The sequence below is a fragment of the Anoplopoma fimbria genome, chromosome 20, assembly GCF_027596085.1.
Source record: "Anoplopoma fimbria isolate UVic2021 breed Golden Eagle Sablefish chromosome 20, Afim_UVic_2022, whole genome shotgun sequence".
In the NCBI taxonomy this organism is placed as follows: domain Eukaryota; kingdom Metazoa; phylum Chordata; class Actinopteri; order Perciformes; family Anoplopomatidae; genus Anoplopoma; species Anoplopoma fimbria.
In genome coordinates, this window is record NC_072468.1 from 12,927,894 (window position 1) to 12,950,030 (window position 22,137).

At 41.6% G+C, this 22,137-nt stretch overlaps 1 protein-coding gene across 2 annotated transcripts in view; it reads left to right on the forward strand.

The window, feature by feature from the left end:
• The window catches only part of cdk14 (cyclin-dependent kinase 14), a 173,608-nt gene that overhangs the window by 45,552 nt on the left and 105,919 nt on the right, over positions 1-22,137 (forward strand). For both annotated transcript variants that reach the window (XM_054622406.1, XM_054622407.1), the window contains 4 exons: positions 5,986-6,231; positions 11,359-11,453; positions 12,019-12,098; positions 19,603-19,697. In XM_054622406.1, the coding sequence (XP_054478381.1) occupies positions 5,986-6,231; positions 11,359-11,453; positions 12,019-12,098; positions 19,603-19,697 (516 nt within the window). The remainder of the gene's footprint in view (positions 1-5,985; positions 6,232-11,358; positions 11,454-12,018; positions 12,099-19,602; positions 19,698-22,137) is intronic.

Here is a 22,137-nt window from a genome sequence, read left to right on the forward strand (position 1 = left end):
AAAAGTAGTTAGAATTTGCAAAGAAGAAAAAAGGATAGCTCAAGTTCACAACCTGCCTTCAGCAAAAATTCTGTGATAATAGAATTGTAATATAGAGATTTTAATATAGTCTGCTGTGTGAAGTCTATGTGTGTAAAGGTGATTAATAAGAGATTATTTGCATGATGTTCATCAATAACTCATCATCTTAAACCTGCATTCTCTGTAATGTCCATCAGGGGGCAACTCCTCTGGTTGTATAGAAGTCTATGGGAAAATGACTCTACTTCTCTCTTGATTTTTTTTACCTCAGTAAACATTGTAAACTCAATCTCTAGTTTCAAGTCTTCTTCAATACAGCATGATGTTTTAGTAAATTATAGTCCTTTTAGAGTCAAATAGACCATACAGAGGAGTATGCTTTAGGGCGGGGCTTCCTTGTGATTGACAGGTCACTACCCTGAGTTCTCTGTGTTTTTGTTTGGTTGTACTTGGCTCCACCCTCTTTTGTCACTTGTCGAAAAAAAAGAACTCAGCAACAGTTTGCTAATACATGAGCCACATCAATGGCATGAGTTATATGGCAGCCCGTTCCACTGAACACTACTGCTACACTACTACTTGATACACCTTACATCAGCCTCACCTTGCACATATAAGTGCACACCATAGTGGTCAGAGATTGACCAGATATAACTCCTACTGATAAGTCTCCTCACTGACATAAAATCAATCACATCTTCTTCTGTTAAACTGTGTCATAATTGTTCATCATTCCTTTCCATTCACCCAGTTCAAATCTGTTTGCTGGCAGTGACCGAACACAGTAAAAGCTGCTTTTGCTTGTGGAGGCATTAGCTATATTTAGCACAGACACTCACACACAAACACACACACCCCTACTGTATACCTGCCATTCAAGAACACTGAAACAAAGGCTGGGAGGAGGATGAGGTGGTTTGTTTCTAGTGTCTCCTCTGGTGTATCGTCTCGCTATCGTCCAGAGCCCAGAATGGTGAGACCAGGCAGCAGATAGCCCCGCTTTGTCTCAGTGAGATGGAAAAGCGTTCACTCAGTGGGAAGGCCCTCAATGTGGCCCAGTTAATATTGCAGATAGCCATGAGTTAGCAGAGCCCATCAGTCGGCTTTATGGCTGATTGGTCCTTTATGGCTTGTGTGGTCCTTGTCATCCTTCAAGCTAATGTCATCAGTAACTACTTCTCTGGAGGTAGTTGCATTATTAGCCTGGGCCTGCCCACTGTGTTACGGCCTACCTTTTCCATTACTGTATGACAACTCTGAGATAAGATGAATCTATAATGATCCCTGTAGGACAAAGGGGTCACTGAAGAAGTTTATAGATAGGAAAGCAATGCTGTTTATAACCATATGTTTGCGAGTGAGCATGTGTGTGTTGGTATATCACGGTGGCAGAGGGGGGTGATTAAAGAGGCTGTCCTTCAACCAGAATCAATATGGCGTAATTGCATCCGTGGCGGGGCTTTCCTGTCTTGGCGGGGTGTTCCCATCCTGGCACCGGAGGAGAGACAGATGTTGCAGGGAATACACATGCTGGCATCAACCAATAAGCACCGTGGTGCTAACACTCTTATCTCTATTCTTACATTTTTATTTTATTTTATCTCACTCTCTTTTTTGTATTAGTAACAATTAATGAGATTAGTGAGAGTGAACAGTTTTATTTTATTTTTGCACATGCTGATTGTTTTGGGTATGTTGATACATTTACAGTTAAGCAGTACATAATAAAGAAGAACTCAACAACAGAAGGAGGAAGTCTTATCTCGGTCTCCATGGTGACAGTGACAGTGTTCTTGATGCCTGCAGTGTGATGTTCTCAGTGCTTCTTTCTGCAGAGCAGAGCAGTGCGTAACGTCTTCATGAGTTTTGGATCCACACTGCTAATTTTCATTGCCGTTGTTTCAGATGTGCCTGTCCTGCCCCTGTGACTGTAATGCAACCACTGACAGCCAGCAGATGTTTATGGGTTTTAATTTTGTTTCAATCTGGTTCTACTTTGTCTTCCACTCGTTAAGTTTGGTAAGGTTCCAGTATTGAAAGTGCATGTGATGTAGCTGTCCATTCATCGATCCAGCCAGATGTCTCTTCATCCATCAGTCCATCCATTTCTATGTGCTTGTCCCGTCAGAGTCATGGTGGCAACAAAGCACTCTTGCAATGGGCAATTTAGAGACTGTTTTAGCTTCAGTAACATGTCTTCAGAAAGAACAACGCCACGTCTGCATTTCTTTTTTCAGCGTTATTGAAACAGAGCAACTAATATCGGTAGCGAGAGCAACAACATAGCAGAGTGCCGTGTGTGGATGCCGTCTCTCCGGCCTTGGTGAAGCACAGAAATCAGAGGAGAGGAAAGAAAGAGGAGAGAGGAGAGTGTAAATGACACTAAATTCCAGGAAATACCCCCAATTATGTTCAGTCACTGTGTTGATGCGGAATGATCATATCTGCATCGTGACGCATCTTAGATTACAAAAATGTCCACAACTCTGATGTTTCTACAAAAGTTGGTGCCAATCCATGTTGTTGTTGAGATGTACAGTCATTTCAGATCAATCCTGATTCATGTACTTGGAATGGTTCATTGATGCAGTGAATATGTTGGGGAGTGGCCCTCTGTGAGTGAGCAAGCTGGCAACTGTAACCAAGCCGGATGTGTTTTAGAACTCTAGAGAAGAGCAATGAAGCTGACAGAGGGTATCATATTCCAAACACAATACAGCACAGAGGCTTTTAATGAAGAAGGCGCTCACAGCAGAAGAACTAAACAAGCTGTTGCAGTCATTCACAGAATAAACAGCTCGATGAGAAATCAGCTACGCCAGAAGAAGTACTGTAGGTGGAGTGTTTCTGGTTTGGTGAGGTGTAGTATAGCAGTTTACCTATGAGCATGAGTATAAAGCACTCCCCAAAACGGCAGGCTGTGGACCGACTGGGTCGTCCTGAAGAATATCATATAACAAGATCTGATATTTGTACACTAAAAGCATGGAATTTGGAGGTTTGTCGGTTTCTTTTCACCTGACACGACCGCGACACATGTACAAGGTCCTTAGTGTCATAATCATCTGCCAGATCATAAAGTAGATCAAACGGAGCCCCTGTCGCTGTACTGAATGTCAGTTTTCACATTGAAAGCTTCTATTGAGGCTTTCAAATTTAGCTTTAAATGTCCGTTAATACAGGTACTTTCCTCCCTTTGTGTAGGGCGACTGGGATCGCAAACTGTTTATTAGCCGCAGTGAAGGTGTTGTTTTTGAAAGGCTCAACACCAACAAACATGTATTAAGGTAGGCAACATGGGCCTAGTTATTTTTACTAAAGTTATAATGTCAATGTTATAAATGTAGCCAGGAAGCTTCAAACTATGCAGTATGGCCCTACATGCCACATCATTATTCCTGCAGGGGAAAGGCCACCGATGTATACGGACAGAGGCAGTGGGAGGGATCGTAAACCTGGAGGGATGTATTGGTTTGGGTGCTGAGTTTGAATATTAAAAATCTTTTATTAATGTAAAAACAAAAAAAATTGAAGTACATTTAAAAGCAGAAACTTTTGTTCAATTGCAACCCTCATGGATTGGAGGGGTTCCAAGCCCACATCTTCTAGTTTTAAGGAAAACTGATCCGAAAAACATATAATTTCGGGGTACTATTTACTTACTTATCACATTATCAGTAAAAATTGTATTACAATATCAACGTTTCACTACATCATTTGTTGAATTATTACATAATTAGGTTTTATTTAATTTGTGATCAGGTGAAGTGCATTTTCTATAACATTTACAGGAAAAGATTACATTTTTGGTTGATACATGACGTTTGTCGCCAAACTGCACACACCATGCCCAATTAACTGGTCCTTAGTCTGAAATGTGTCCTCGAAGGTAGCCTTAGTCAGAAACACAATTACACAATTACACACAGCAATTGTCCATGCACACCAATAGGCTATCATTTGCAGCTGACACGAGACTATCATGTGTTGTCCTGTGGTGGACGACGTATTCAGATCCTTTACACAAGTAAAAGTAGCAAGAGTATTAAATACTCTTGTTATAAGTAAAAGTCCTCCATTCCAAATCTTACATGCGTAAAAATACAGAAGCATAGTCAGAGAAATGTACTATCAAATAAATATAGTGCAGTAAAGTAAAATAGAATGGACGTGTTGACAGCTGTTGTGTGGACACTAAATATATTTGGTTCACGTATTCCCAACGGTTGATTTGGTAAAATGCAGGATTTTAAAGTCTTGTCACTCGTCATACAGTGCAGTAAAACTTCTGTAGTCCCCAGTATTCCACCTCTCTTTTCCTTCTTTTGAAGACTCTTTGTGACTTCTGTATCATTCTGCCATGTCTCTTTGCTGCTGTGTTCGGAGCTTGGAACATAAGCCTTGGTGAACACGTCCTTCCCAGACGCTCTCATCAAGTATTGATGCATTGTAGTGTGATAGGTCCTAAATGAGGGCATTTGTTTTTGTCAGTTGTGTGCTGTTTCAGATGACAACTGCTGTCTCTGAGGATGTATGCATGGGGCTCATGCTTATGACATCATTGCTGTTTCTCTATCAAACTTCTCATTTCCTCTTCTGGTTTTCCTGGCCCATTTCACATACTCATTATCTTAGACATTGTATTGTGTTAATCCCCCTGTTGGGACAATTCAATTTTTTTTTTTCTTGCTTAAAATGGAACATTGGAACTTTTTCTGAATTTAAGGTCTTTACTAACTTTGTCTGAAACGCTTGTAAAAAGGTCAGGATGGACTATTCATAAAATTCATACACAGAGTTGTTTTGTAGGTTACAATAAAGGCATAATTAGACATTTCTGAGTTTGCTGTCAACATGGCGGTTTGTTAAACATTATTATTATCAGCATCAGGGCGAAAGTCTGTGGGGGATCATGTGTCTTTCTGTCCACTGCTGATCTTATAGTTCTGGACCCTTCAGCCTAATATTGTGTGTGTTATAACTGGTGTGTTGCATTCTTGATCTGTTTGAAGTATCTGATGGTGGCTTATCAGCACATTCAGAATTACCATATTTTTATAGCTGACACAAAAATAAAAGAATGTCATCTTCATCACAATGTATTTCACACTCTTATTATAATCAGCCACACTTTCAATAATTGCTTTTGATAAGTTTCCATATCAGCGTTACAGAGAAGTGAGCCTGTGTGGTGGGAAATGCTGTGTTGTGTCCAATGAAACTTGGCCCATGTAAAAGAATAAGCTAAGCGCTGTAAGATGACTCTTCCTTGTGTATTGGAGTAATTAGAAGTTCTTCCTGCAGGGGAGCTCGGGCCTAAATATTTAATCTGAAGGGAGCCGTGGCAAAACATGTCATGCCACCTGCGTCTTTTGTGACCGACACACGCAGTCCGTCGTGGAGGAGCAGCTGGTAAGGTGCTTTGTGTCTGGAAAAGGACGGGGACGTGTGGAGGGCTCGGTGTGTGCCCGGTGGGCTGGTAGGAGACAATCTGTAGTATTTCTGCACAATTGTATGGATGTGTAGATGTGTGTCAGAGATAAGGCGGTATTGTGTGAATGTGCAGCCGGCGGTGTGTGTGTGTGTGTGTGTGTGTGTGTGTGTGTGTGTGTGTGTGTGTGTGTGTGTGTGTGTGTGTGTGTGTGTGTGTGTGTGTGTGTGTGTGTGTGTGTGTGTGTGTGTGTGTGTGTGTGTGTGTGTGAAAACAGAGCCGACAGAGGCTGAAACTGTTTTGATCAGAGAAAAGAGAGACGGAGATGAAAAGGCTCTCATCCTAGCAGAGAGGTAGCAGCGAGGCACTATGGGAAGGGAAGAGACCCAGACTGACAGAGAGATTAAAAACTGGCAGAATCTGGAACGCAGTTTTTGGCTGAAAAGATAATCGCAGATGGATTTCTTTCTTTAATGCTCTTTAATGCGTCTTATCTTCTCCCTCTTTTCTCTTCCTCATTCCATTTTTGACAGATATGTGTCACAAAGATGTCCACACGCAGCTGCCAGGGATCGGACTCGGTCATCAAGCCCCTGGACACAATCCCTGAGGACAAGAAGGTGAGAGTGCAGCGCACGCAGAGTGGCTTCGACACGTTTGAGAAGCCAGCCAGCCAGGTGAAGAGGGTCCACTCTGAGAACAATGCCTGCATCAATGCCAAGGGCTCGTCCGCCGGCAAGGAGTCGCCCAAACTGCGCCGCCACTCCAGCCCTAGTTCTGTGAGTACAATCCTTCACCCAGAGTAGCTTATTGTGGCTTGTACACTTGGTTGTAACAATCCATAATCCTAAACCTGATGATGACGTCATATGGTCAGGTGTCGCCAAACATATAAAACCTGAGTCACAGGACGTCCTCTCCACCAGGGAGACCTGAAGAGGTCCATAGACTGTATATAAGAGGTGGACCTAGTAACTGGGACGACACACATTGGCTGGTGGACTGCCGTTTGGAAGCCTTGAGTTTGGCATTTTGGCTGTCACCATCTTGAAGTTCAGGCAGGATCAGAACCCGGATGCTGGGTTTTTTTGCTGGCTGAATGCTAGTTGTTACAGCTGACCACTACCTGAAAGGTCTGTCTTCTTTTACCGCCGCCCACTCTCCACCATGATAAGTGGTCTCCTGGGGGCGGGTCTCTTTCTGGTTTTTGTTTGTAGTCTGAGTGGTATGACCTATCATAACCAAGCAGGCTTTGGTTGAATGCAGATGAACAGTCCGTGTAGAGAGGAAAAGAGGCAGAACCCATTTGCCGAATCCTTTTCTGAGGATGATTGTGTACTTAATTTGTTTCAAATTAGCTTTTTAACTGGCTACTAGTGAAAATAATCCGGTTGTACACCTCTCTCAACTCCATTCTCACATCTCTAAATGCTAATTGGACTGTAAACAATGAGCATTGATTCAAAACGATAGTCTTGGCCAGACCTTCAGACCAATAGCCGATGGATTCATAGATTGGTGAGCACTGGTCTTAGTTTCCATACAGGCACTATGATACTAAAACTAGCAACCTCACTGTCCTGGAAGGTACACAGAGTCACAGTGTCTGGCTGTTGTTCAGTAAGAAATAGTCTCAATATGTAACTCCCAAAGAATAAAAGCAGAAATAACAGAGCAGGAGATGATCACAGGGAAAGCCACCACCACCACCAATGGTGCTGATGATACACTATCTGGTGCGTAGTCACCTCTGTTTGAGTTGATTAACAGTGGGTGAGAAAGCAGTCAACAATTGCGCCAGCGTTACCATGGAAACACAGCTTGTAGTTCCGAGAGAGCATGGGGTAGAGGTGCAATTTTTTTCCTTTTGCTCATATATTAATCAGCCTTTATTTTTGTGGAACGTTTTTTAATTTGTTAGATTGGTTTTATTGTAACTCATTAGAACATTCAGTCAGGTGAACAGCAGAGCCTCCCTACAAAATAATCAATAAAGTATTTACATGTAATCACAAAGAAGCAGAGAAAATGTTGAAAATCAGTAAAGTGGGCCTTGAACATGAATGAATGTTGCATTTCACTTTTTATTGTCAGTACCCTGTGTTTCTTGGAGGTAGCATAGACTGTATATAAGAAATTGGACACAGTCACTGTGACATCACTAATTGGTTTGTGCGGTTTTGAAGCCTCAAGTTTGACATTTTGGCATTTGCCATCTTGGCTTTTGGCCTTCGTCATCTTGGTTTTCAGTAATAACACCAGAGGATGGAGCTAAGTCCAACCGAACGTGGAATAAGACATTTTTTGGAGACCAAAATGTGACAATTAAGTTTCATGAAGTGAACACACACTATGACAGGTTAAAAATTGTAATACGAAAACAAGTACAACTCCCAGATAGGACAATGGCGTGGAAGCAACCTGTCAATCACAAGGTAGCCCGGCCCTAAAGCATACCCTGCTTTATGGTCTATTTGACTCTAAATGGACCATCATTTACTAAATGAACATCATGCTGTATTGAAGAAGACTGGAAACTAGAGATTGAGACCATACACTGTTTACAATGTTTACTGAGGGAATAAATCAAGAGAGAAGTAGAGTCATTTTCTCATAGACTTCTATTCAACCAGAGGAGTCGCCCCCTGATGGCCATTAGAAAGAACGTAAGCTTAAGACACTTCTGTATTGGCTTGACCTTTCAAAACCGGATGGTTTGCTGCCTTGTTGGTAGCAGTAAAAAGTTTGGTATCAGGTGGTTTGGACAGCCTACCTAAGCGGAAAAACCCTGGGCAAAAAACAATAAAGCAGCGCTTGGAATGATGTAGTCAGACCAGCCTTTGCCTCTCCAAGTACGAGCAAGAAGCAGGCTGGATGAAAATACCATATTTCTCCCGAACCGACTCCCAAAGTAACTGGATAAAAGCACAGCCTCACAATTCTGCCTGTCAAATTTGATACAATTAAATTTAATTTAGCTCGAATCGGTCCATTTGTGCATGGAATTGAATATAAGTGCATTTCCATCCACTTTTTTATGCCCATTTTATGATTGGAAACGGCAGAAATTTAACTATAATTGTGAATATTCTGAAAAGGTTTTTTTACACTAGACTGAGGTAGAAAAGTATTGATTAAAATCAAAATGGGATATGAGAGGTGAAATAGCAACAGACTTCCAAACAGCTGCACACATAAACATCTGTGTGGAGCGATGACGAGAACGTAACCTTCCTCAATTAAATACGTTAAAACAACATTTCCATCATGTTTTCCACATCGTTTTCCACTCTTTGAGGTTTGACTGGAGCTCTTCTCCTCACATCATCTTGTTGAGACCTTTTCCTCAAAAATAGATTAAAGGATGCTGACTGGAGACTTACAACCACCAGCTATTTATCCCAACTCCTAATATTTACATAATAGTAGTGGATGGAAACATTCATTTGTAAAAGGCATATTTTTTCTAAAACATATTTTAACAACAAACCCGTTAGACCTTAACGGTAGCATGCACTTGCTTTGCTTTCACAAAGCTATGGCTTTTCATATTCTGTCAAAGCACCAATTACCTTTTTATTTCTCAGGTGTGTTGTTCTGGCAGCCAAGCTCTGTTTCTTTTTCTCCATCTGAAGCTCATTTTCCAGCCTGTATTCCCTCACACGGTTAATTAAAGGCTGTGTACAAACACCATCATCTTCTTAATCATGCAAATTACATTTTCAGGTTTTTATACATATGTAGTTTCTTTTTTAATTCCTACTCCAAATGTGAAATGCCTAATGAATCTGCACACAAATAAGATTTAATAAGCGTGATATGAGGCTTGACTGATTGCCTGCCAGCATCGCTGCAAGACACTAATGAATTGTTTCAGTTGTGATTATGAAAACGTCTAAATCCTCCCGTTTTGTTTAGGTAGCCCGAGCCACTCAACCCTCTAATATCACACGCAGCCTCTTGGATGGTCAGACATGGCCTGTAGTTGGAGATAATTGGTTTTAAACCGCATTGACACTCTATGTGAATGGTACACTCATGTCAATTTTGCCAAGTTAACAACTTCCTTGGAGAAACACTCCTTCTACCATTGTACATGTTTTAATGCCCCTCTAATTCCCCAGCGTTAATGGCAACAGTTGCTGGATGCATTATGATTTTGGGTTGTTTGTCTCTCAGTCTGAACCATTCTTGTGAACATAAAATTCCAAGAACGTCTTTTAGTATAATAAATAATATATAGGTCACTATATCACTGAGACCTCAAAAAACACATTATGGGCCACATGTCAAGAATTCATATGCTACTTTTGACAATGTAACACAAATGTCTACGAGGAGAAAATGATGAAGTGAGGACATTTTGGACAGACGTGGATGTTAACTGCAACACAACTGGTTAGTGGACGCAGAAAACCATGAGGCAGTAATACTAGTTTGATACTTGATTGTGATCAATTTAAGGTTATTTATTATGGTATGAAGCCCATTGACTAACCAGTTATCTGCATTTATTAGACTTGTAAACAATCCATTTAGATTAAAAAAAAATTCTGTCTGAGCTGACAGTGTTGGGGATCTCATGGATGGATGGCATTAGTTCAGGCAGAACACCGCTATCTTCCCCGTCTTAAGGTCCAATTCACAAAAGACGTCGCGCTCATGATGTTACAGTGCAAACAGGCCACTAAAGTTTTGCATCTGAGTACAATTTTCCCTTTTCGCCTGGATCAGTGCAATCAGACACAAAGTGGTAATGTTGGCTTTGAACCAAGAGCACTGTATCGATAACATGGAGAGAGAAAAATGTTCAGACTGCTAGCCACAGATCCTGATCAACGAAAAAAGCTCCAGGTAGGGGATTGAAATTCCATACATAATATAGAGTCCTGATATGGCTGATTAAGTCAAGACAACTTGTAACAGTTTGAAGACTTTGGCTTGTTTTTATTCCTCAAGTAAAGAACTAATTTCAGAACACAAGCAAACAGCACTGGAGGCGGATAGAGATCCTTCTATTCCAGGCCTCTCTGTGCGGACGTTTGGACCGTGTTGACAGCTTCTACACCAGCTAACTAGTGCTGGCCGATGTGGAGAAAATCCATTTCAAAATCCACATCACAACATGTTGATCAAATACCTCAATATGAATATTGCCAATATATTGTAGGGTTGACTATTGGTGTTTTCACAAAATATTTACAACATAACATTTTTCATAAATACTTATTGGTATTCTGTGTAAGCAAGCAAAAGTTTATTTATAGATCGCCTCTCACAAACACCAGTCATAAAGTGCTGCACAAAAATAAAAAAGATAAAACAAAAATGAACAGTGTGGTAAATCCAGGAAATGACCATTATACTGCAGCCTTTAAAACCAAGAAAAGACAACATGTAGGCCATACTACAATATTCAAAATCTGAGACTATTTCCAGTCTCATATCACAGTATCGATATAATATCAATTTATTGCCCAGCCGAACCAAACAGGTCAGGTGTGAGAGCAACCTTAAATCAGGCTGATTAAGAATACATACCAGTGCAGTCACGTAAAGCTTCCAGTAAGTTGGACTTTTTTTTCTAGTTCCTCCTTTTCATATCAACTCATTCCCTCCGAGCTGTAACTGTTTCCTCTTTCTCTCTGAACCGTCGACAAAGAAAAGTGTCTAAAAGTTCCAAGCTGCCGACTAAATGAAAAGTAGTCTTCAGAGTTCTTACATGGAGACTCTCTCTCCTCCTCACTGACATTACACCTCCCAGATGATGCAGTGGGGAGCTTCAACATTGTAGTATCTCTCGAAGACTTGTAACGTCTTGTGTGAAATCTTCTGAGAGTTTTCTTTTCTAGGTTACTGAATTTATTCTTTCATATTAACTTCTTTCTTCTTCTTTTTTTCTTCAGCCTACAAGCCCCAAGTTTGGAAAGGCTGATTCCTATGAGAAGCTGGAGAAGCTGGGAGAAGGATCATATGCTACAGTTTACAAAGGAAAGAGCAAGTAAGTAGGGTGTGCATGTCCAATCAAGCCTTATCCACTCACTCTTCTTTATAGTTCACAACTCGTGCAGGCAGTGAATATCACATTTGATTATACTGGAGCTGTGCTGCAACTGAGTGAATTCATTAAATATAACAGCAATAACAGTTACATTGTGTAGTTTTTATGTAAATGATTTGTCTGCTGTCTGTAGCGCTGCAAATCCCACACTTCATCCATTCATTAGTTATGTTTTATTTTTCATGGTTTGGTGCTTTCCTCCCAGGTTCTGCTGATTAATTCCAGAAAATAAAAAGTTCACACACTGTAAATGTGCGAAACTCCACAGGCTCCAGTCTTCTCAGTAATTATGTTATTTCACTACAACAGTTTTGATTGGTGAGCTTCATTCAGTTGTAATCCTTTGGCCTTGTACCGTCTCACTCCACTGCTGCTAAATTACATTTCATTGACTTAACAATTTTCACTGTTCTCCGGCTTCGCTGATTTTAATAGATTATTTTTTCATGTCAGAAAAACATGCAGTAGGATTACCATACTTTGTTTTCCTCTGTGTCGTTGCCAGGGTGAATGGGAAACTGGTGGCTCTGAAGGTGATCCGTCTTCAAGAGGAGGAAGGGACGCCCTTCACGGCCATACGAGAAGGTAAGAGGTTCAGGACTGTTCTGCTGAGATGTTACTGGAATAAAAATAAACAGACTGGAACTCAATGTTCACCACAGATTTTTTACTTTGCAAGTACAAATAAAGTCCTCGACAACCTCTCGATATGAAGAGTAAAGACAGTGACTAAGTGCCTTTAACTTGTAAACCCTTTCGCAGTGTGTTTTCAGTTCATGAAAAGTTAATTGTTACATTTCGGTTGCCTTAAAAGGTCTCATTCAGCATTCGGTTGTACTGACATTTTTTTCAGGTGGTGCAATTTCCCCCGTTATGTCCATAAGTACCATAAAAGTCCATAGGACTGAGGTATATTTGTCTAGGTAGCAAGACCATTTCCCTAACTTGTTAGTGCATATAAATTCAGGTATCAGATATCAATTAAGCAGGCTGACAGTTTACCAAAAGACCAAAGGAGAGACTCAATTGCTAGACAGGCAGACAAGGGAAGTCAAGTTCAAATGTTTTACTGAGTCAAAAATGGTGCTTGAACAAAGGCACGATGGTAGACCAGCAAGATACAAAAAGAAGGATGTCCAAAATATTTTGCCACAGTTCAAAATGCTCAGTAGGTAGCAGTAAAAAGTCACAATGGAAAAATATCAAAGAATATCCAACATCCACAAGTAAGCTTCTTCTCAAAAATAAAAAAAGCTCACAGTCTTAGCAAGATGTAAACATTCAGAGTCCAAAAAGACAACAGAGTACAAGAGAAACATCAATTTACAAGTCAAGTGTCTGCAGGTGACAATCCCAAGACTGAGCACTGGCAAAGAAACTGGAGGAGGCATTTGAAGGGAAACTAAATGAGGTACATGTGATAAGCAATTTGCTGAACAAGGTCTACTCTAAAAGAAAACATGACTCACTAACCTCACACTGAAATATTCAAGCCCAATGTTATACTCAATGGAGAAAAAAGAACCTTAACACTGCTTTGTTTAATACAAAATACACAACAGGTGAAAAGAGCTTGATATTGTTACTGAGAGAAAGACTCTCACAGGGGAGAGAGAGAGAGAGAGAGGTGGTCTCGTCAGCCTGGATGTTCCCGCGGGTTAGCAACAGACAGATGACGTAAGCACCACCCTGTCGTTTGTGCGAGCACATAAACCCTCATAGAAAATGTATTGGGAGCATGATTTTTGAAAAAAACGGACGTACCATGAATGTCAATGGGAGAGTTCTGGTGCAAATTTGGGCTTGACTCTCAGAAATCGCCCCAAATGGGCGTGGCAGGTGGCGCGACCTTAATCTGATTGGACAATGACATATACAACCAGTTTGCATACAGCAGATTAATCACCCGCCTTAACAACTAGATAAAAAAAATAAAATAAAAAAAAAAACTCCGTGTTTGGTAGTGCGTCCACAAATCGCCCCTATGAAGGAACCGCCACTGTTAAAAGGTCTCATTCAGCATTCGGTTGTACTTGTGTACTTGACAAACTGGTCCACATCTGGTCATCCAGAATTCATAGAACCGTAAATTACATTCGTAACATTCTTAACGTAATTCTATTTCATTCTTCCTGACCGCCAGATTTTGGTGCTTTAGCACTGGATGACTTATACCCACAAGGTCACGAGTAATGCTTACCGGATTAAGGAAGGGAAGCAGTTGACAGGACTGCCGCTGTCATGGCATGAGGAGCAGCCACATTATTATTATATTCCTTTATTGATCCCCATGGGGGAAATTCGAGTGTTGCAGCAGCTCAACTACACAGACACAGACAATAAATACACATACTATACAACAACATAAAGGGGGGCTGGTCAGCATGTTGACAGACTGTGGTCTCCGCTGTTGTTATACAGTCTGATGGCAGTGGGCACAAATGAGCGTCTGAAGCGCTCCGTCCGCTGAAAGAGCTGCCCAGCTGCCACAGTTCCTCATGGAGAGGGTGAGAGGGATTGTCCAGGATGGCTCCGAGTAGCTCTGAGTATATTCCCGTGCAGCCATGTCTCCGTGAAGCAGAGCAGACTACACTCCCTGTTAGGGGTGGGTATTGCCAAAGAAGTCACGATTCGATTCGTATCACGATTCACATGCCACGATGCGATTCTATCACGATGCATCGCGATACTTGAATTATTGCGATGCATTGCGATGCATTGCGATGCATTTTCACTGAACACTGTTAAAAAAAATTAAGCCATTACCAGTGGCTGACTGGCTGTGTATGATCTGGATAGTGTGTTCAATTGATAACTCAAAGCAACTCAATTCATACATAGCTGTATTTATTGAAACGACTATTACTGGATACACTGACAAGAAGTGCTAAGGATTTATAAAACTTAAAATAACAAAATAAGGATAATCAGTGCCGTTTACATGGCCTCAGTGGTCCTTTAAACCAATGAAATGAAAACATTCAAACATTTCCCCTTTTGGAAGTAGCTGCCATTATAACAACAATATCATTTCATAAACATAAGAGGACAAACTGATGCCACAAAAAGTGAATAGGCTTTATAAAACTATATAAAAAAACACTATATATATATATATTGCAAACATCCCTCGCAACATTGACATATTGTTTGAAGTTGGTCAGGACAGGAAAGAGGAGACATGGTTAAAGTCCCCGCTGAAATGCATCAACTGCATGTGTCCAGTGTCCAGTATCCACTCAAAAACAAATGAACAAGTGTTGAACTAGCAATAACAGCTATAATGCCACTTTCCACAGTATTTCATTGCGATGTAACAGTGTTTGCAAATTGCGTTCGTCGGATATCAATTTCGTTTTTACCGTCCTTGTTTTTAAAGCCAAAATGTTTCCAAACATCAGACTTAAAAGTTCCAGTTGTGTGCAGGAAAGGGCGAAAAAAACTGTCTCCTCCATGTTTTGTTTAAGAATGACTTGTCCAGTAAAAAAGAAGACAACAACGAAAAAAATAGTAGATGTTACAACCATTCATGCAATTTTAATTATTCATTTTTTTAATTATTCATTTTTTTTAATTAATAATGAAGATTCTTGGCGGGACAGCAATCGATGCAGTAGATCGTGAAAATTAGAATCGCGATGCATCAGATGACGATTATTTGGCACACCCCTACTCCCTGTAGGCCCGCTGGTTGCTCACCAATGCTGACAGTTCATCCACTTTGTTAGCGAGGACCTCACATTCCCCATAATGACCGTGGGGAGAAAAGGTTTAACTCTCCTGTCCCCCTCCATCCTCTCCCGGACCCTCAGTGCTGGGAGAAAATTTTATATTGCTCTGACTTGGGTTGTCTCCATACCCCTGTCAGGTATGCGGGCGGAGGTCCTGCGCTCCGACTGCCCCTAGCCTAGAAGCTCGTCTCCACCACCTGTAGGTCAGCATGATTAAAAGTTCCAGTTGTGTGCAGAGAAAGTGTTCTTCTCCAAAACTTCAATGTCTGGCAACTAAAACGCTGGAAATCCTGGAACATACAATTACCAAAAAAGAAGACAACAATGACCAAGATTTGAACAGGTAAAAAAAGGTAAAAAAAAGGTTAAAAAGAAGACCCAGAGGGACAACCATGGTTGCTGCTATCAGCATGCCCAGCAGGCTGAGAAAGAGGCCGTATTTCAAAACCCTGCTCCTCTGGAAGCGACCAATAAGTTGCTGAATAGCCTTCACTCTCATTGACTGTGAGTCGAGTGTCATGCCCAGGTAACCTACCCTCTGACTGGGTGTAAGATTGCTCTTCGAGTAGTTCACCGTAAGGCCCAGTTGGCTCACATGAAAATACATCTTGTAAATACACGAGGGGCCAGTGAGAGACCGAATGGCATCACTTTGAATTGGTAAACCTGTCCTCGGAAGGCAAACCTCAGGAACTGCCTGTGATGAGGTGCAATAGGCACGTGAAAATAGGCATCTTTGAGGTCTATTGACACAAACCAGGCCCCCCGCGCCACTGACTGGAGAACATCTGCCATTCGCAACATTCGAAATGACAGAACCTTTAAAAACTTGTTCAACTTCTCAAGTCTAGGATTGGTCGGAACCCGCCATCCTTCTTCGGAATTAAAAAATACACTGAGTAAAACCCACCGAGCCATGTATGCCACTCTACAGGCTCGATAGCGTCTTTGTCTAACAGGGCGACAATTTCCTGCCTGAGGGCAAGGTATTTTTCGGGATCTCGTCATTCTGACCCTGCAGAAAGTGGGTGGCCGGCATCGGAACTGTAGTGTTTATCCCTTGGAGAGTGTGGACACCACCCAAGGGTCTGTAGTCTCCCTCTCCCACTAGCTGAGGTGCTGCTGAGAGAAGCGTACGACACCGGACCCTCGCACATCAGGTCTGCCCCCCCGGCCCCTAAAGCCTTTGGGGGACGACCACGAGGGGCTGGTGTCTTGGCATCTGAAAGGCCAGCCGGAAAGGAGCCCAGCTGAGCTGCTCATTGTGCCCAGGATAGCGAGGGGCTCTAGGTTGTCCACCTGGGCGAGCAGTTGTATAAGAATGGCTGGGATGAGGTGGCAAAAGATCCCTTTGCCTCGGAACTGGAACCGGGCCCCGTCGCAGGCCCCGCAAACCGCTGCCTGGTTTGTTCTGCCTGCACACTGCGCTCTAGTGCCTGCTGAGCAGCTGGCCCAAACATCTGACCTGGAACCACTGGAAGTGAACGAAGGGTGCGACGACAACCCTCCGACAAAGGGGACTGTGCTAGCCAGACCTGGCGGCGTGCCAACGTCACTGTTGACTGTATAAACACAATTCATAGTAATGTAATTAATAATCTAAAATCGCTTATATTTGATCTTTAAACCCAACAACCGCAGCTGGTTTGAAAGTCATGTTTACTTGACAAAATAACCCCAAATACACTGTTTATCAGAGCCAGAATGTGTGAAAACTGAATTTTACTAGTCATTAGTGACTTCAACAGTTAACATAACCAAAATTAAGCTTAAAATAGTGATATACATAAAATTCTGCCCTCCTCAGTGCAACTGTGTTACCCTGAATGACTCGGCTGAGACAACTGACTGTATATAAAAGTTGACGCTGTCTTTGTGACATCACCCATTGGTTTGTGGACAGCCGTTTGAAGCCTCAAGTTTGCTGTCGCCATTTCATTTTTTTTTTTTGGAATACCAGATTGTTTTTTTTTGTATATGAAACATGTTAAAACTATTTCTCTGATGGCAGATTTCTTTTCACTCATAAATTATAATACGACTTTACAGGCTCAATAGCAGAAAAAGTACTGCATGTTTTTCAACAAACTGAAATTGTGGATTCCTAAAATACATAAAAAAATACTAGAAAAACAGCAACTGCCCATAGTGGACCATACTTATACAGAACTCAAGTGTTGTGTACACATGTCTGACATCTGATGACTTGCTGCACCAGTTGACCTTTTATATGTATAACAGCAGCACAGAGCATGTCCTGGCTCGCTGTGTCCTGTCAGTCATGTATGTGAAGTGAAGCTCCTTCATTTTCATGGCTGCTGGACTTTAAGAGGAAACACACTCACCTCCACACGCACCACTGCCATTTGAATTTAGACGAGAAAACGATTGTGGTTGTTTAATCTGTGTATGATCCATGCCTGATGAAGTGAGAGCCAACCCAGCCTCCACACACACACACACACACACACACACACACACACACACACACACACACACACACACACACACACACACACACACACACACACACACACACATAGACAGTCCAAACTCTCCCTGTGAGCGGATCAGAAAGCCGCTTTGAAATTGAACTAATTCAGCAATTACTGAGCAGGAAGCTCCGAGCGCTGGCATGTGAGCAGCATAACAGACTGCTGCTGAATAAAGTAATATATCCAGAGTACAGGAGAGTTGTGTGTGTGTGTGTCCGTGCTCATTAAAACTGCACACACTCATGCCCATTACTAGAAATGTGGTGTGTGAGTGGGAGGGAGGGAGTTGGATCTTCAAACAGGTGACAGGATCTTTGAGGTATCTGACTGTAGCACTCCCCTCCTGCTTACTGCCGTATCTGATTTTTTTAACAACCTTTAGGTAGTCATACAGGATGAATGTATTCATGAGGCCCCATTGCTCGCCGGCTCTCTGAGGATCTGTGTCAATGTGCCCTTGGAAAAGAACTGTGTTTGCTAAATTAATCACATTGGCTACTGTGTGAAAATCCCATTCCGGCCTCATATTTAAAAAAATGCACCCATTAAGTTTCTGTCTCATTCTGTCCTAATGAAACTGTCCCCTGTATTACCTTTACTGAGGCTGGAGGACACATTCTCTCAGCTGTTTGTTTTCCTGCAAATTTGTTTCTGTAAATACCACAGGGAGCTTTGCAGCTTCGCTTAAAGTGGCAACAGACAACTTTTCAAGTCAAGTGGTTTTATTGTTGGAGTCGCCATCTCAAAGACTAGCTGATTGGATTACACAATAATTTCCCTGCTTCTCATTGAGGAAAAGGCCACCGCAAGAACACCTGTTCGTTTAGCTTATCAAACAGACGAGCTAGCAGCACTGTGCTAACTCTAGCAGCCACAAACACACACAGATGTTTGTGTTGATGTTAGATGGTTGGAATTCAGAAAGACTCTTACCCTGTTCATGTGCATATGTTTCCTTTGCATTTATGATTCTCAAAGGATGAGATGACACCCTGTAAGAATTACAAATTTAACTAAACTTCTATGAAACATAAAGATAAAGAAGTATAATAATTGATTGTGACATGATTGTGAATAAGACAGATGTCCCTGCCACCCTAAAGGAAATGACCACAGTGTATTGGCAGCTCAAGTCATTTCAAGTTGAGGTTTTGGTTTAATGGCAACCAACTGCAGCTCTCAATTTTCTCTTGGTTTGGTGTTCTAACAGGATGGTCTTTGTGAGAAACGTCATCTGAAAGCTGACCATTAAAGTAGAACTGCATTCTTAATTTTTCTCCTTTCTAGGCTGTTTCAATAATGTTTTACATCAGAACAAATCTTTCAAATGCATAGGCCTGTTGATAGCCTAGTCTTTTAACTCTCAATTCAAGTTCTTTTGCTCTGTAGAAGTTTCTCACACAAATCCGACCCTCGCAAATTCTTTAAACCTCTTTCTGTTATTTGCACGGTCCTCCCTGTTCTCAAACTTTACCTAAGATGAAGCAAATCACATGTGAAGGTCTTAATAAATCCGCAGCAGAATGTGCTGATCACACCCGGCCTCCCCAGTAAGACTCTCTAAGCTTTGCCAGTAAAGTAACCTTCTTCCTAACACATCATATCACTGCTTCACTCATTAACAATGTCCATTGCATCATAAATGTGTTGACAAATGAGTGTGAGAAAGCACAGCTGTAATCCAGCCTGTGTTATCTTTCTCTGTTTGGATCATTTCCTAATCCCCTCTAACTATGTAGCGAGGCTTACGGAGGGCCCACACTGCATTCTAATGATGCAGCTAATGGAGGATGCAGATCAGCAGTTCTTTTTGCATCTCGATATGTGCCTCACATTAAGTCTCTGTCTGTTCCGTCTCCGCAGCATCTCTTCTGAAAGGCCTGAAGCATTCCAACATCGTGCTCCTCCACGACATCATCCACACCAAGGAAACCCTGACTCTGGTCTTCGAATATGTGGTGAGTCTGCATGCTACCGAACTGAGATCACCAAGGTTTGACGGTAGTTGGTTAAAAATTAAGGGAACAGTGGTCAAGGCTTGTGTCTTGGTCGTTTTGACTTCAGTGTCTGCTCGCCGATTGAGTTTCAGTTTTTAAGACTCTGCCCACAGAAAGACGAGCTATGGGTATTTTGATTGGCATACTCTTGTTCATAGGGCACTTAAAGAAAGTTATCACAGCCCAAGGTTTTTCCACGATAGGATGGAAATGAGAAGCACTCAGAGGCTGGTTTGTCTGTGCTCAGCCAAACAGCCATTTTAATGGAAGGTCACTGTTTTAGAGCAAAGGATTCTCTATGGGCGTACCCATGGCTTATAGGAAAGCTTCCTACTCAGACAAACTGCTGACTGGAGTTTAGAGATGGTAACAACTACAATATTCCAGAGATGGAGATGGCCGGCACTGGAGCTAATCGAACTATGTTTGACACTTAAAGGGGTATTTATAATTTGTTGAGGATCAGAAGCACAATCAAATAATGTTCCTCAGTGTAGTTTAAAGATCGACTCCATTTCGGTTCTTAACTGGGTTCTGTCAAATGGTAATGGCCACTCAGCCGTTAGCACTTAGTGACTTAGGTTGCCAAAGTAAGCTAATCAATAATGTGAATGCCAGCAGTAGCTCAGTCAACATTAACTGTGCTAAGTTTGGAAAGAAATTATAGATATAAATATACATTTTAAACTACAACGCCACATTTCATCAGAGAGTATAACCACCAAGTCCACCTCCCATAGTTCAGATTTTTTGAAGTGGGGCTGAACTGTGTTTTGCAAGGCAAAATATCTGTTTTCATCAATTAAGGCCTGTGACGTTGAAGAAAGAGATATAACTGCTTCGGTTCAGAAAAGGCTGTCTGACGGCGAGGTGAAGCTTCTGTTGACGAGGACAGCAGAAAATGTATTCAAAAGCTACCTAAAAACAGGCCCACCTAAAAAATAATGTCACTTTAGGTGAATATATTTTATGTTGAATATTGTTTTACCTTGAACCAAATTCTTCCTCTCAAATACATTCAGGTTTATCTGTAGTCTGTGACGATAAGTCCACAGTGTTCTAGCAAGCAAAAAGCAGCATGAAACTTTTTCAATCAAATTCAGTGAGAGTCCTTTAAAGTGCTGCTGCTGTGAAAACTGCATATGAACTTCTATTTATTTTCTTGAGATGAAGAGAGTCTTTCAAAATTCTGTCCAAATCCCCTGAAGTCGCACAATAAAATTGAATTATTTCCACGGCCGAGGGTCTGAAAAATCTTCATCACGATGTCTTCACTAGTTGATATTAAAACATATTTTTCAGCTCAGCTTCCACATGGTAAACATTTTACTACTAAAAAAACAGTCAATACCTCAGTTCTTTATGATAGCAGTGAAACTACAAGGTTCAGAATAGTCCAGATTCTCTGGTATCCTATTGCATATGTAGCCGCTGACAACCATGGATGGTCACATTGATATTCAGCTCAATCTTTGATCGTCAAACGCTGAACGAGGCCAAATCTCTCATCCAGAACAAGCTTACTCAGCCTTCCACCGCTTCTTCATTTTAATGAGACTGAAAGCGGTGCGATGCCCCCTTTTGGTAGATAGAACTCTCGTCAAAGGGTCAGCTTTTCAAGGAGGTTTGGTGAGACGTGATTGGGACTCAGCAGGTCATGTTTGAATAAAGAATGAGAGCAGAGGTAGGAGGTCAGTTAACCCTCCTCATGATCCCTGGTTATTCATGTTTTTCATCATTTCATCAACCATTTGAATATGAGGAATTACTGTGCAAATGTGGGACCACTGGTTCCATGTCGATCCATCATCTTGTGTTCGGAGCTGTAATCATTCCGTGCTGTTTCCCATACAGAGGGCTTTCCAACCACCAACATCAGTTCATTGTTTGCCTCTCAGAACTAATGATGATTGACAGGGTAAGGGTGAAATACATAGGGAGAGGGGACAGGGAATTGTGGGGGGAAAAAAATTATGAAATGTATTACTCAGACATAGAGGCGAAAGTGAGATGGACAGGCGTGTCCATGCTGGAGCGTCCATCTGAATTATTCAGCAGAGGAGGCTCCGCTGGTGCCGGCAGCAGTGGGAGATATTTGAGATTGTAAATATCAGTGTGATTTCAGAGCCACTGCTTCTTCCATCTTCAATATGCTAACAAAACACAGAGGTGAAGGGCAGGCCAGTGTAGCACTGCATGCATGGGGTCATATGAGTCAGTAGGGGGGACTCAGCTGTCAAACAAATCACCTCAAGTCTCAAATGATGAACACCACTGTAGAGTAAACCACATCAGCCTTTAGGCTTTGTTTATACTCGCACTTGGCGCTGTAAGACGGTGCGCAAGAAATAATAAGTTGTGTTTTTATCACAACTTATTTTTTACTATTTTTATGGAGTAT